The sequence below is a fragment of the Artibeus jamaicensis genome, unplaced genomic scaffold (assembly GCF_021234435.1).
Source record: "Artibeus jamaicensis isolate MK-2021 breed Jamaican fruit bat unplaced genomic scaffold, CSHL_Jam_final contig_867, whole genome shotgun sequence".
In the NCBI taxonomy this organism is placed as follows: Eukaryota; Metazoa; Chordata; class Mammalia; order Chiroptera; family Phyllostomidae; genus Artibeus; species Artibeus jamaicensis.
Genome location: NW_026521995.1, coordinates 2,407,169 through 2,423,830, shown reverse-complemented (window position 1 = coordinate 2,423,830; position 16,662 = coordinate 2,407,169). Strand labels below are relative to the sequence as shown.

At 38.5% G+C, this 16,662-nt stretch overlaps 1 protein-coding gene across 8 annotated transcripts in view; it reads left to right on the top strand.

Annotated features, from left to right (window-relative positions):
• The window catches only part of NEBL (nebulette), a 347,697-nt gene extending 332,145 nt beyond the window's left edge, over nucleotides 1–15,552 (top strand). For all 8 annotated transcript variants that reach the window (XM_053673466.1, XM_053673465.1, XM_053673463.1 and 5 more), the window contains 2 exons: nucleotides 7,172–7,278; nucleotides 10,201–15,552. In XM_053673466.1, the coding sequence (XP_053529441.1) occupies nucleotides 7,172–7,278; nucleotides 10,201–10,377 (284 nt within the window). In that variant the 3' untranslated portion in view covers nucleotides 10,378–15,552. The remainder of the gene's footprint in view (nucleotides 1–7,171; nucleotides 7,279–10,200) is intronic.
• The last annotated feature ends 1,110 nt before the right edge of the window (nucleotides 15,553–16,662 follow it).

Here is a 16,662-nt window from a genome sequence, read left to right as displayed (position 1 = left end):
TCTTCTAGGCGGCTGACTACTGTCTTCTCCTTGTGCCCTCATATGACAGAAAGGGAGCTAGCTAGCTCTCTGGCCTGTTCACCTAAGGGCACTAATTGTATTCATGGTGGCTCCACCCCCACAACCCAATCATCTCCCACAGGCCCCACCTCCAAATCCCATTACATTGGGGTTAGGTTTCAACATAAGAATTGGGGGTGGGGAAAATGACCCAAATATTGTTTACTGCAGGGGAAGAGAAGAATTTGGGAATAGCTTAAATAAGACCACGTGTGCCCCTAAATTTGTGTCACCTGAGGGAGAAGGAAGTTGGCAGTAGCTCAGAGGTTTATCATCATGGCTGACCATTTGAAAACTTTGGAAGATTTAAAAAATAAAGTACCAATGTGTAGTCCCTCCCATTCCTACCCCAGACATTCTGATGTAATTGTTCTGGGGGATCTGTGATGCAGGCACCAGCCCGCAGTGTCTGCGGTGTTTTGGATGAGTCATGAGACAAATTCATATGGACTACTGAGTCCTGTGGAGGAAAATGGATGGCACAGCTACTCCCTCAAGGAGGGAGCACCTCGGAGTGGCCTGGCCACTCTCTCAAGGGGAGAGTGCCCTGACCCTTTCCTAGACAGGTTTTTATTGGGTTTCAGTTTGCACAGGAATACAGGTAAAGTTCAATAATCATTGTCAGGCAGTAAGGGCCAAACAATAGATAGCATACAAAGAACTAGGAGGGCTTATTCTGAGTCAGGGTCTGTTAGCTAAAGGGCTACAAAACTTTGGGAAACAAACTAATTTCCTGCTCGGACCCTTATCATTTGATTGAGAGCATTCTTAGCAAAGCAGGTTTCACAGGATTTTATGTATTCTTTCTTAGGCCTGATCACCCATGGAACCCACCCTTTCCAGCACAGGGATGCACCGCCCTCTGTCACTGTTTCAGGCTTAAGTCAGGCAGGGGAAGTAAGGCAGCCAAGAGATTAGGAGACTTCTTGCAGACAGAATGAGGACTCAGTCTATGTCAAAGCTGAGGGGTGAGGGTCCATTACCCCTTTTTGCTATAGCCCCCCAAGTCCTTCCCTGGTGGCCTCCCCATGATTGTGCCTGTCTTAGGTCATTCCCCCCCCTTGGGGAATCTTACCCATCATTGACTAACCAATCAAACATTGGGGGCCAGTAATGGATGAAGTGAAAGGAGCAGAAGTGGCGCTCCTGCCAGGGAGATAAGCTTTGTCTTCTTAGTAGCTTATGGTCCAGAGGTTGCTCACTCAGCCTTAGCCATGGCGGGGTTACCGCTTCTGAAACAAGGCAGGGTGGTTCCCAACAGATCTAGACATAACATGGTTTTAAAGATCCAGGTGAATGTGATACGCAGCCAGGGCAGAAAACACCACCACTAGCTGGTTCCTCCTCCGTCTCTTTGCTTCCCCAGCTCATGGTCCCTGCCTGAGGTGCAAAATGAACACTGGAAATAGTAATGTTCGCTTTAATTTTTACATCTCATTTCCAACGTTTGAGCACATATTTGTATCACAGTGATGATTATGCATGCCTTTGAAACTTGTTTAACTCATTTGTAGATCATTTTATTTTTATGCTAATAGTTTATGATGTAGCAAGCTTGTTTTTTAGGCAGCTGTCTATTCACAGTTTATCATTAAAAACTGAACATTTCAAAGCTAGAGGCAATCTGGCTTGTTTCTGTTTTCAGGGAAGGGAAATAATTCTCTATACTGCTAGGAATTCTCTTAGATTAAAAAATAGCATTTTGTTGCTGGATTAGAGTCAGTGTGGATTTAGTCCCCACTTGCGGTTTGTGGAGAGAATCCAATGCCCTGAGGAGTTGGGTTCTGACATGGAACTCCGGATGTGCCAGAGGGTCCTCATCCTGGGCCGGTCTTACTACCACTTACTTGACCACCTTGCTCATGGCCTAGATAAGGTCTGGTTAGGACCTAGCTCTTTCATTATTTAATAGTTTGTTCAAAATTAGTAGCCTCTATATTCTTTCTCTTTTTTTGTTTTCCTTCAGTTTAGCAATTCCCCTGTAATAGTCTAAACAGAGATTTTTTTTGTCCTGAAAACAAAACCCAAAACATTTTTTGACTTGCATTAGCTAATAAAACTATAGTCAAGGACTAGAAAATCTGGCAGTAATTTTATTGCATCTTGTGTTTTTTTATTGGAAATCTTCTGGTGATTTTCTCCTTATTCTGGGCTTTTCAAGAAGTAAGCCTTGAGGAAAAGCCCCACAATTATTCTCTCTCTATTGTGTCTTTACAGAGTAGCTTATGTCTTCTATAGAAGACATATTCTTATTCTTTACTATAGACGGAATGCTTGTGTTCCCCCCCCCCTCAAACTCACGTGTTGAAATCTAACTCCCAGTGTAATGGTGTTAGGAGGTGGGGCCTTTGGAAGGTGATTGGATCATTGGATTCATGAGGGTAGAGTCCTCATGAATGGGATTTAGTGCCTTTATGAAATGGGATTTCATAAAAGAGACTTCAGAGAGCTCCCCGTTCCCCTTCTGTCACAAAAGGACACAGAAATTTGAACCAGGAAGCCAGACTCACCGGGTACTGAGCCTGCTGACACCTTAATCTTAGACTTCCCAGTCTCTAGAACTGTGAGACATGAATGTTTATTGTCTAATCCACCCAGTCTGTGGGTATTTTGTTGTGGCAGCCTCAGTGGGCCAAGACATTAATAAAGCACTACTTTTATTTTATTATTTGGATTTGGAGTCTGGCCACCTGCTGTTACCCTGTAGTCACGGGGAGGTTTCCAAACCTCCACCTCATCTTTGACGACTGGAGGCCTTTGCTGTGGTGTCACTGTGCAGAAATCATTGTTCCACTGCCTTCGTGCTTAATGGGTCAGCCGCTGTGTTTCTGTTCTGTGAAGTGGGGATGTATCTATCTAAGAGAGCAGCTTTGATAACTAACGACAACGTACAAGACTCTTGCACATCAAGGACACTTACATCACACCCTTCTTCACCTACTCTGCTCACATCCCCCAAAGTAGAATTCTTTTTGGGGTCCTTTCTCATTTCATTGTGTGTACATTTCTTCGGTTCATTTGCTCTAATCTTTGTATTACATTTGCATGTTTTTCATCATTTTTTCATTTTCAGGTTTGTGAAGCCAGCCTAAAAATTTTCTTCCTCCATCTTCACCTTCTGTTTTGTGATCTTCATGTCTACTTACTTCTTTATTTTGGTTTTTTATTTCTCATAATAAGAATAAACATTACGTGGAAAGCATTAGTACTGGCTGACTGTGGAAGAACTTTATTGTGCAGCGGAGGTGATGTTTGGTTCTGTAAGGATGCAGGACACTCCACATCAACCCGAGAATCCCTAGGGCTTTTCTCAGCTTCCGGATCTCTGGTCAGTAAATTTCACCAATGCAAAATGCAAGTTGGGTCACACGTCCGCGTTTTATTATTCCCTTAGGATAATGAAAGCTGTTGCTTTGTGACTTTTATGTTATTGAAATAAAAACCCCTCTAACTCTTGGGTTGTAAGACCATCATGTATTATCATCCATATGTACTAGTACTTGTAGGACCTCACCACTGGTTAATAAAGAGGGCACCGTATTTTTTTCTTTCATACTAAGTCCTTGTTTGTTGTGAAGTTATCCTAACATCTACTCACAACCCTCTAAATTTCATATTTTCATGGCAGAAATCTCTGACTCACATGGACTATCTTTTAACCAAATTTTTAATAAATGCAATTTCCATAGTCATTTCTTCCCATTTCCTTTTGGCTGTTTTACCTATACTCTATAAAAAGCAATTGTGTAACAAAACAATAAAAAAGCAACGTCTATACCTCTTTTTACTTATTATTTTATTGAATTTATTGGTATGACATTGATTAATAATGGTATAGGTTTCAAGTATAGAATTCTATAATATGTCATCCGTATATTGTATTGTGTGTTCACCACCCAAAGTCAAGGCTCTTTCCATCCCCACTTACCCTCCCTTTGCTCTGTGCCTCTTTTACAATTGGTATTTGCTTTTAGTAAGTTGGTTTTTCTGGGCGCTCAGTTATGTTCTTCATAGCCCTAATAGGAGCTTCCTAAAAACTCTTTCAGTGCACCAGGTATAGGGTAGATGGCAAGGTGCGATAACCCCAAAGGAACTTGCATTTAATAATACAGTCAGAAAGGGAAGTGGAAATAATCAACAAAAGCATGAAGAAAAACCATAAAGACCAGTTATATTGTATTTGCTCCAAGGTTTCTCATTCTACACTTCCTCTCCTCTCTCAAACCCATGCATATTTTGGATAAATACATTACTTTTATTTCCTGCCATATTTGGCAATAACTACACATTCACTTTGAAGGTGAAACTTAAGTAATTGAGTAGGCATACCTATATTTGATTATTAGAGGCCAAAATTAGAGAATACTGTTAAACCGCATTCTTTCATTATTAATATGGATAGGCAGTAAGCTGGGACTATATACAAACTGTGTAGATATAAACATATTATAGCCTCTGAGATGGTATATTTAATGTTTCTATTTTTCATTGTTGTCCATTCCTGTTAGTTCTTTCCCAAAATATTTTAAGAAGATTGTGCTTAACTCTATACATTAAAATTTAAAGGTCATAATTAAATAATATAACAAAAATTAAAAGATTAATTTTTATTTTAAGTTTACAGGGTTATTTGTTTAAACTTACATAGCATTTACAGATAGATTAAAATAATAATTAATGAAATGACTCCTCTAATGGACAAAAAACACTTCAGGAGTGCCCATTTGGAGTACACAGTTGGAATGATTGGCTAATATATTTAACTGGATATGCTCTAGGGATCGAGACACTTCTTCAACTGGGCAAAAGGCCCTCACTGCTCTCGGGGTGCACTTGTTCTGTCATTGCTCTTCTGCCCTGCAGGCCATGAACGTGGTGGGAAGTGATAACTGTGAACCGTTATGGAGGTTTGCTAAGTGACGGGCCATGCAGTGAGCTCCGTGCACCCACGAGCTCGGTAGATGTTCGTAGAGAGTCGAGGGAGTGACTAGATGGTCAGTGCTTCTGGTTTCCAATGCGCAGCAAAGGCCCTTTCTCTCAGCTAGTTCTGTATCTATGGGGATTTCTCTACTTTTCTTCACAAGTGAATTTTGACACTATCTTTTATATCTCTTGACCTTAGATATTTAAATCGAGTTGAAAAAAAATAAATCGAGTTGATAATGTTAAAAAGCACTATTCTCTGAAGTATTTGATGTTTAATGTTTTAATACTTTTCTAATGTACTACAAATATGAGTAAAGATCTTGGCAATTTCTCTTTGATGACACATCTAGACATTACATAAAGACAATTTGTAATAACATTGTAATGTGAATTAATTCAAGAACTACTGAAAATAACCCCCCATTCAACCTAGTGTCATTATTATCTGGAGAGCACATTAATGTTGTATAATTTTCTGATGATTAAACTTCTTTAGTTTGCTGTTCTCATATATCATTAGAATGAACATGCCACTTATAAAATATTAATTATTCATAACACCCAAGAATTACATCTGCTTTATTATTTTATTCTTAAAACTGTGCTGAAGAAAGCAACCCATAATAATTACTTTACAAGGGGGAACCCCCCAAATCCAGACTTTGTTTATTAAAAATTGTGTATTTATTCTTGCGTGTTTAAACTTTAGTCACCTTCAGAGCACTCTCCATTTGATGCGATGTCTGTATGAAGACTTTCCCACTGCTCAAAAGCAGTGGAGCTCGTTGATTTTGATGCCTTTTAGTGCTTCTGCCGTTTTTATTTCACCTCTTCCACATCAGCAGAATGTTTCCTTTTGAGGACTTTTTTGTCATCTGAGGAAACAAAAAAAGTCACTTGGTGCGAGATCAGGTGAATAGGAAGCATGGGGCTTGCGTATCATGCTGGTTTTGGACAAAAACTGCTGAACACTCAGCGTGGTGTGGGCAGGGGCGCTTGTAAATCAGCCATCATGAAACAGGCAAATGTGTTGAAAGCGTCTTCAAAAACAAGTCACTGAAGCCAAATGCAGCCTCTCACAACAGTGCCAGCTGGCACACTGATACCAAAGGGTTCTTAGAACACTCACCTAGCAGGGGCAGCCTGTACTACAAGGGGCCCGCCTTACAGAAGTTAATTTCACTTTTGGGGCACTCCCCTCATATGTATTCAACCTGATTGAACAAAAATGGCAACCTGTGATAGATTTTTACAGCACATATAATATAATTAATTCAAAACGTGGTGAAGAACATGCAATTAAAATGCCCTCATTTAAACCCCATATTTCTGTTTCCTAACACTGAAACATACGTACTTACAATGAAATACACAAGCATATGTCCACTGAATTCGTGGGGTTTTTAATCTAGCTTTTCTGTTGATTTCACTAGAATTCAGTGTTATTCAAACAGGAACTATACTATTTTGAGAGTAGTTTTTAAATACAAAGGGACAATGTTTATGACATTCTTTAAGTGGTTTGGTTTCTTGGGCTTTTGTAACACATTCAGGTGACTGATTTTGTCTTGACTTATAGCCAAAATAAAATGGAAAATTCATATATAGTCTAAGTAAAACTTTAACAGTATAGACTTATTAACCACTAAACAAACATATGTTGGCTACATATATGCTGTGCTTACCTTTGTAAAGGTAACATTCAGGTGTATGTCTTGAACTATTTGGAGCATTCTGTTGTATGACAAGTATCCAGTGAAAGCATTTATACTCTGTCATTGGTTTGACAATCCAGTTATATTTCTTTAAATATCTTACTACTTTTTGAAAATGCTTAGGGGATCACATGACCAAGTAAAAACACAGTATTGTTAAGAGATTATGGGAAATTTATTTTTTGTATTTGTTATTTTAATATAGCAACTGAGATAGACTAACAGATATTTCTAATATTTTAACTGTATATTAAACTGATTCTCTATATATTCAATATGTCCCTAATTACTGAGATTTATACTAACCTACAGATTGCTTATAACATCACCCTCCCAATTTCACATGGCACTGAAAAATGACATATTGTTTTGTTTTAGAAGATTCTAGCAGAAAATGGAGTCACTTGAGGGGTTAGGAGGGGGATTTTGAGACTTGCTTTAAGGAATCTGTGTGTGTATTTGATGTGCAGCACCTGTTCTTCCTGGAGCCTACCAGCAGAGCCATTCCCAAGGCTATGGGTACATGCACCAGACCAGCCTGTCTTCCATGAGGTCAATGCAGCATTCACCAAATCTAGTAAGTGTGAGCTTGAGGTGCTCCTTTTTCCCTGGTTTTCACTTCATCTGCAGAATAGAAACATGCATGGAATAGAACATTATGCATTTTAATGCTAAAATGATTTCTATTTATTTTATATTTTAAAGTTTATTATGAACTTATAGTTAATATACAATATGATATTTGTTTAGGTGTACAGTATAGTTATTTGACATTTATCTTACCTTACATTGTGATCATCACAGTAAGTCTAGTAACCATGTGTCACTATGCAAAGTTATTGTGGTATTATCGACTATATCCCCTGTACTGTGTATTACAATCCCATGACTTCTTTTATAACTGGAAGTTTGCACCTCTTATCCCCTTTCACATTTTTAATTCATTCTCCCTATCTTTTTTTCCCTCTGGCACCATCAGTTTGTTCTCTCTCTGAGTCTGCTTTGTTTTGTTCATGGGTTTTTTTTTTAGATTCCACACATGAGCAAAATTATGCAGTATTTGTCTTTCTCTAACTTATTTCACTTAGTGTAACAACCTCTAAGTATAGGGAACTGGTCTGTGTGGCAGTGGCAAATGTCGCTCAGCCCTGGTTTGGAAAACTGACAGGCACGAGGCAGCACACAGGAGCCAGGCCCACAGATAGGCTCTCCCATGGGGAATCAGGCCTGCATTTGAGGCTTGCTTATTTAGGATGATTTGAGGCTTGCTTTTGCTAAAACTCCCTCACCTTGAATTAAGGCAGAAATGTTTACTGCCTATCTTTAAAGTAACTTCCTAAAGTCTGTACTAATCCTCCCAAGGATGGAGTGTAACCAGTTCAACTGCTTTTCCCCTTGCATTTGCAATGTCCTTTTTTTTGTTATCCATAAGAAGTAAATGGAAGCATCTTTTCTTGTGCATAATAAATGAGGACCCTTCTTGATGTAAGGCTCCCAGAAAAGCAATAAAAGCCTGTCTAGGCAGGGGTTGGGGTGCTCTCTCTCTCTCAGAGAGTGGCCATACCATTCCTTTTCTCCACGGGACTTCTGCAGTCCATGTGAATTTATTCTTCACATTCACAACACAGGACCCCGCCAGTCAGAGTCTGCATCATCTAAGCCCATCCATGTTGTTGCAGATGGCAAGATTCCATCTTTTTATGGCTGAGTACTATTCCATTGTCTATATGTAGCACTTCTTCTTTATCTATTTATTTCTTTATGGTTATGTACATGTTCATATAGAGGAAAAATACGTGCTGCCATTTGTACAACCCATTTGAAGGAAGCAAAAGACTTATAGAGATAAACCATCGAGAAAGGAAGGTGTAATGTGAAAATATGTAAACCATAAAACACAAAGAATCTACTAGTATGATGTCCTTATTGGTGTTACTTTATGATTGGTGTTAGCCAATTATGATCTTCATTTGGGTCTAGAAAGCACAGATATTTGGTCACATAGTTAATCTGAGCATTAATCAAAATGGCTCCAAAAACTTAAATGACAGAGCCAACATGCTTTTGAGTCGTCCTACTGGAAATCTTAAAACATTGATTTATTCATTAAATGTAAAATTTGCAAGTGGCATTTCTCATTTAGTTAAATGTGACATCTCATGCTGAAATTGCTTCTCCAAGCTCCTGAGACAGTCCTTTGGCCCACTGCCCACCCAGCAGTTGAAAGTTATCTTCAGTCGCTCTAAAATTCTGTGTGTCTCAGCCAGTTTCCTCAGTTTATGAATTCACTTGATTTTGAGATTGTCTGATGTTGATATTAGCTCAACTCCTGACCTTAAATAAAAACAAGTATAGCAAAACTCAATTTATGTTTTTGATATTAAACCTTTATCACAGATAAGATTTGTAAACATTTTCTCCCATTCAACAAGTTGCCTTTTCCTTTTGCTGACAGTTGCTTTTGCAGCGCAGAAGTGTTTTAGTTTGACGTTGTCCCACTCACTTATTTTTGTTCCTATCGCCTTTACTTTTGGTGTCAAATTTAAAAATTATCACTAAAATCAATTGTTTTCTTCTAGGAGTTTTATGGTTTCGGGTCTTACATTTAAATCTTGAATCCATTGCGAGTTAATTTTTGTGTATCATCATGTAAAATAATGGTGCAGTTTTATTCTTTTGCATGAAGCTGTCCAGTGTTGCCAACACAATTTATTGCAAAGATTGTCCTTTTCCCATTGTATATTCATGGGCCTTTGTCATAAATTAATTGACCCTATATGCATGGGTTTATTTCTGAGCTCTCTATTCTATTCCACAGATTTATGCCAATATTACACTATTTTGATGACACAGTTCTGTAACATAGTTTGAAGTCAGGAAGCAAACATTTTCCTCATTGTAATAAAGATTTAGTTATATGTACCTTAATATTTAGAACACTTACATGCTAAATTTCTACCAGTGTGATACAAGAAACAAAAAAGGAGTAATCAATGATTTTTTTCTTTTATTTGTTTTACACATTTTTAAGAGGAAACAAAAATTCTTAGTAATTGTTAAGAAAAATTTATTGCCCCCATCAGGGGTCCAGTTGCAGTGACTTGGGGCAGGCTTGGATCTGTCTGCCACCGTGGCACGTTTTGTTCCCCGGAGACCATGGACTAGGGAGCATCAGTGTAACCTGATGTCTCTGGGGCCAGCTGGAGCTGGGAGGAGCTGGGCTTTACTGCTTCAAAGCTTACTTGTTGCAGGGCTAATAGTTATATTGAGCAGCTTGCTCCATCCTCATTCTGGCCCCCCAATGTTATGCTTTTTGCTAACCTAGTGAACTTGAGATGAGCATAACTGGAATACTAGGCTCCAGTGTACAAATTTCCAGAAATGTATGTACTTGGTAACATTCCTAGTTACTTTATGAGTGTGCTGGTTTGTTGTGATTGTTATTTGTGGTCATTACTATTTTGGTATTCATTGTGTGACCCTGTATTTCCTTTTCCAGAGAACCTACCGAGCTATGTATGATTACAGTGCCCAGGATGAAGACGAAGTCTCCTTCAGGGACGGTGACTACATCGTCAATGTGCAGCCCATCGACGACGGTTGGATGTACGGCACAGTGCAGAGAACTGGGAAAACCGGGATGCTCCCAGCAAATTACATCGAGTTTGTTAATTAGTTATTTCTCCTTTCCCTTTGAGCTGTATTCTAATGTACACTTAAACCTAATCTTTCTAAAAGATAGAAGATACTTTTAAGACAACTTGGCAGTTATTTTACAATAATTTATCCTTACTTTGGCACACAGGTACCAGAAAGAAGGAATGATTTCTGGGCTGCAAACAGCAGCAGTGTTAGTAATTCCTGCAAACAAAACACCACGGTCTGGATACCTGGTGCTGCTAATTGTTACTGTTTTCTTTTGATTGGCTACTGAACCCTTCTGGGAAATGTATTTTTGTAGACTTTAATAGAGATGTTGATTGTCCTGTAAATGTAGCAAGTATATGAGACTTCTTAGCTGTCACTTTGGAATCACCAGAAGCCAATTCTCTTAATTTAGTAACACCGTTTAGCTGTGGAGTCATTAGGCAATTTCTAACTCCGTGAAAAATTGCCTAATATAATAAATGTTAGCAGTGGCAGAATGACAGTTTGGTTCAAATTGCATTGATTGGTGGCCTTAGGGATCTAGAAACTTCTAGTGAACAAAGAATATTCTTTGTTTCCTTGGCCAACTGGGGTCTGTCTATTTCTCACTTGTACCAAGGCATATCCTACTCCCCATTTACATTCTGCAGGCCTAAGTGTGTGCTTGGTTCCACAGAATGTCAGGACCAAATAACTTCACCGGCACTCTGCAAAGGGCAAATTTAAGGTCATCTATATTAGTTCCCTAATAGCCTTCACCCTGTTGCATGACATGTAGGTTCTAGCTTCTGTAACATAGGCAGCTGCACTGCCCATTTCCCTTACTAAAGCAAAAGTGTGGCTGGTCTCTAAAAGCCCTCCCTCTAGTTGCCAGCTCATCAGAAACACATATTTCGAAAAGTTGCTTGAGATTCGCCTGCTGCATTGCACTCTAGTTTTGAAGGATTTACACCTTAGGAAATAGATGTATACTCTAGTAAATAAGTGATTTAGGTGTTTATTGAACAGCTTTTATCAATTTAATGCCGCTGTTGATTTAAAAATTAACAAAACTTAACAGGAGCCAGTGACAGAGTGGGACATGAAGTGCGCTGGAGAAAACCAGTGAGTGAAAACTACTAACTCTACATAGAGAGAGAGAGGGGGTCTGGCTTCTTATTTTGGAAATGGTACTCAGATTCTGGAATGGAAATCTAGCCACTGAAACTGAGTGATGAAAGGACTTTCCTTTCAGTTTCTGGTTTTTGTTATCTGAATCACATTCAGGAGGTCAGAGAGGAATGGCGTTGGAGATGTCAGCTGCAGGCCCAACAGGTTGTTCACGGGAAATGAAATTGTTGTAGATTCCAATGTTCAAATCAGTGACCTTGCAGTTTCTTGCTGGATTCGCAGCCCTGACTGCAGCCCTTACGGGCGGGTCATGACTTTGACCTGAGTCCTTTGTCTAGACCACCTGAGGTGTTATCATCCATCAGCTAATGTGTTTTTCTGATTGTGCCGCTTACTGGGACATGCAACAGGGCAGCGTTCGTGGAGGATCTGACTCTGCAGTTGAGATGAAACTGAAAAAACACAGTTACAAAAATGTGACAAAGTATATGGGTCTTGTATGATATTATATCCTTACAGGATATAATCAAAGAAATTAACAAAACATTTCCTAAGAATATCTTTTACTGAAATGTTTATCAGTCCAAAGGCACGAGTTAATTCATTAACACCTTTGAAAGGTTGGCAAACACTTTAGAATATCTGTAATTTCATTCTATCTGTCTAAGAGAGTAAATAAAATGAAATTTATTACATGCAAGCTTCACCTACATGACAGCACCATAAAATTGAAAAGAAAAAAATTAGGCAAATAACAAGATTTTTTTTTGAGTGAGCTTTATGGATTACCAACTAACCAGCTTGACTGAGTTTTCTTTGTTGTGATGACCAGTTACAATGAAATTGATTAAACCCTGTATCAGTTTTGATGTCCTGTACACAAACCTACAAACAAACTGAACTTGCAGTATTCTTACAAGAATTCTGTTCATTAAAACTGAGGGAAATAAGCTTGCTCAATTTTATCATATTGTTAATTAAGTAAATATTTACATTTCACCCAGACTACTTTTCAAGATTATAAAAAAGGAGTAGTTATTGATTCAATTTGTAGACTACCTGTAGGACAGATACCTTTTTTGATAAGTAGCACATTTATAGGAAACTGACTGAAAATGATGGTTATAATGGGGGAAAGTTACCAGAAAGCAGCAGCTTGGTGTTTCATTGTTTTTATCATATACTGATTTCAAAATCAGAGTCATTGAATGGAAAGTCAACACTTATTTGGGGAATAATTCTCCTAAAATTGTAAGCTTTACATAATGTTTGCATAGCAAGATGTTTCTGCCTCTAGCCTTTAGGAATGAAGATCTGATCAGAATTTCACAAGAAGGCAGTTGTTTTACCGTAAAGACTGGGGACAGATAAGACATCACGTGCCCCCAACCCTCTAGGTGGCTAGTGTTGTCATTGTTCCAGAAGCTTGTTAGGATATTAAGCATCTCAGCAGAAACCGAGGAAACATATGTTTAATACCAAAGTGCTATTTTTACAGCATCATTTTCCAAACTATGTTCTTGAACAGCTTTTCCCCTTCAACACACCCCCTGCCCACCTTCAGTTTGGCACAAGGTATCTCATACATAATACTGACAGCTAAACAAGAGTCTAAAAAACACATTTTTAAAATTCAAGTTACAGAAGACCGTGAGTGCCCCAGCACAGAGAGCGGGCACCTGATTTTCTGCCTTGGATGTTGTCCAGCTGGATAAAAGCACAAGGGCAGTGTGGTATGCTTTTCAAGGCTTCAAAAATGAAACTACACAGATCGTGTATCTCGGGAGAAAAGCATAGCAGCAGAATATAGTGCTTTTGTTGTAAGTGTTTGTAGTAAATGTTTTACTAATTCTTGGTCTCTAGGAAAGCTTTCTGTCTCTCACTTGTGGCAAAATGACTTCTTTGGGTCTTCTCGTTATCGTTTACGCGTCGGCGGTGTAGCCCAGATTTAAAACATTTTATCTGATTGTCAGATGCCCCCGCGTCTCCCCAGGCCTCCTCCACCTCCAGACACCACGCTGGTATTTGCAAGCACAATTTCCAAGAGCACTTTGTATGAAGATGGATGAGACCAGACCAGCCCCACTCTGGCCACGAAGGTCCATTGCTTGAGGGTGACGAAGATACAGTTTAGCCGGTTTTGCCACAGTCTTTCTTTCTGGATCCTCTGTGTGGAATGCAACAGCCCTGTGGGGCGCGGGGTGGAGGTGGGGGAGGGAAGCCAGCTTTTCTAAAACAGTGGAAGTCGAAAAGGAGTATCTGTTTTTAAGCTTCGTCCATCTCCAGTGGAATGTTTTTAATGAAAAGATAAAATGTGGATAGTCCTTTAGTAACAAATCTCTATGTAGAGTAGATATAGTTTATACCAAAATTATAATATAGATATATACAAAAAGAGGTGCCTTTTTGATTACCCTTGTTTATTCACTATGGTCTGGGAAAGAAAACCAAGCAGGCAAGCTTCTGCCTGTTCTGTAGTGATATTTTATTACCCACGACTGGTATTTGTGTGGTGGGGAAGTGAGATGCTCCTGACAGATATGAAGGGTGATAGCCGATTGTATTTTACTTCTCAAGGCTTAGAACTTTAGAAAATACTGACTCCTTCTATCAATTTCTGAAATGTTCTTTGTAGATTTATATGTAGTTGAGATGCATAAACATTAATTTTAGGTTTGAGATTTAAAATACCTATTATAAGATAGAAGAATTATATTATGAGGCTGAATTCATTACACGAGATGAAACGCACTTCATACATTTATCATCTCTTAGCTATTTGCTTCTGACAATCTAAAAGTGGCTGACATATGCTTGTTTTGGGTCCCATGGCATGGTGGTGAGAAAGCATCAGTTAAGACACTACTTAAACAAATGGAAGAAGCTATGGAAGTGAATGCTGAAGCAGAAGTCTCCTCCCCAAGTCGTCCATGCCCATTAGCGTACTTGCCAGGCCTCTGTCAAACTGCTGATGGTCAAAGGACTCACGTTATATGAAGCTTCTGTGTCCATTGTTCCATGATGCTTAGACTCCTGGAATCCACAAGCCTGGAAGGATGGACCCCCGGGACAAACGTCTCCCCCCATTGTCCATGTTACTTTGTTGTATTCGTGGGAATTTCATATGGTTTTTGTGTTTGCTGTATGGCATTCAGTTTGCATAGTATATACTTCTTTGTAATCTAGTTGCTACTAAGGATGATTTACTGGAAAAAAAAAAGAAATCTGCATTATGGTCTCATTTTTCAGTGTCCACACAAGGAATGGCTGAGCATTTAGAAGTAGCCGTAAGCGTGTGACAGGCACAGTGTGGAAATGCTTGGTCTTTGACCTGTGATAAAAATGCAAAACTGAATCATTGTGCAGTTTGGCTTCTATTTGCTTCAAAATATGTAGAATGGTGGTTGATGATTCAGTTCCTGCTAACTGAGAGCTTACAGTTTGGGAGGAAATGATGTTTTTAAAATGAAGGGACTTACAGAACGAACAAAACAATGTTTTTAAGATAATTTGGCTTTTGTTATGCAAATCATTAACACCAGCTATTAAAATATATTTTAGTAGAAACGCTTTAATTCATTTTTTTCCTCTACACTGTGAATCTTGAAGCCTTGGCGGACTAGAGCGACATCGTGCTGTCCAAAGGACTAACCTATGCAAACTAGCTCACATTTTAGTGGACGTCACAGTAATTGTGTAATAAGACATTATTCCCCCTGCGTAATGTACAGTGGCACTGAAAAACACATTAAGCCTCGCATCACTTGTTTATAGTGTAGTCACTCACAAACCCTTCGAGGCTACCATGATCATTAGTATTATTATTCATTTAAAAGCAAATCACGGACTTATCTATTAAAACTACTTGAACGATGTCATAACAAGAGTGACGGGTGGATGTGTCAGCCATGGCGTCAGTGTGGTCACTGCAGGTGTTCTCCTGAGACAGAACCGTGTTCTCAGATGCACTCTCTTCAGGGTATTAATATTCTGTGTCTTCTTTCTGTATTTGTAAAACATTATGATGCTTTAATTTCCTATCTCTACATACTCGGTTTGCTTAAATAAATGCAGAATATAAAAATGGTTCCAACTCTTGGTTCTCACCTTGGTTTCTCCGAGCATGAGTGATCAGAGCTTGGTTTCTTGCAGCATGGGTCATTGATAATACCCTGGGTCTTAGGTTTATCGTGACAACTCACATCCAGTTGCATCAAAGGTGTGTGTTGGCATTAGTGGCCTTACATTCATGAATCATTCAAAATGTGTCTTCCTCTCCAAATATACTTAGTTTTAAATGATAACGATATGCTTTTCAAGGTTCAGTGTCTTTATTATTTTATATCAAAGTACAACAATAATAATGCATTATCATAGTTCACTTCTTTCAAGACTAAACTCCTAATGTCCTCAATAGTACTGTTTTAATTTTCTCGAACTTGTAAGATGAAAGAAACAGCTTGAAGCAAAGAACAGAAGATGCCCAAATTAAGTACATGAAACAGGAAGATGCTCTGATTTCTCAGCTAAGAAAGGCTCATTTATCATAGAACGTAATTGCTTTTTCCCCTAATTTTCCCATAGTTGTCAAAAGTGAGTTAGTCCCTATTTTTGCACTCATAAATCTATGAGACTAGAACCTTAGCCTTCCTGCATTGTTTTGTGTGAGTTCCTTTTGATGGCACACGAGCTCTGCTCAGTACCAACCGATCAGCTCTGTGAACGGCACCCTTAGGTCACTTGCTCACAGAGTCAGCACTTCCTTCTAAATCTTGAACTTTGTAGGTTTTTTTAATATTGCAAAAGTATGAAATGAATATTTGTGTGTTAGTAATCATCAAACATGTTGATATTTAAAATTACGAAGCAGCTTATTTATTTATTTGAATAATTTACTATCTTTTTCTATCTCTAAGATTTTTTTTCCTCTATGATAACAAATTTACTTTGGAGCCAAAGCCACAGAGAAATAAAATAACCTAGTAAAGTTTTTTTTTTAAACTAAAATAATTTAAGTTTAGAATATGCTGTACTTACAATTTTATTAACTTAAAAATTTGCAAAGATAATTTTATAAATAATTGAGACATACATGACCACCAGAAGTCTATCACAATAATTTTTTATAAAAATATTCAGATTTAGTAAATTAAAGTAGATAAAAGTTTTGTTCCTTTCTTTGTGCAATCTGCTTCTCCCTAAG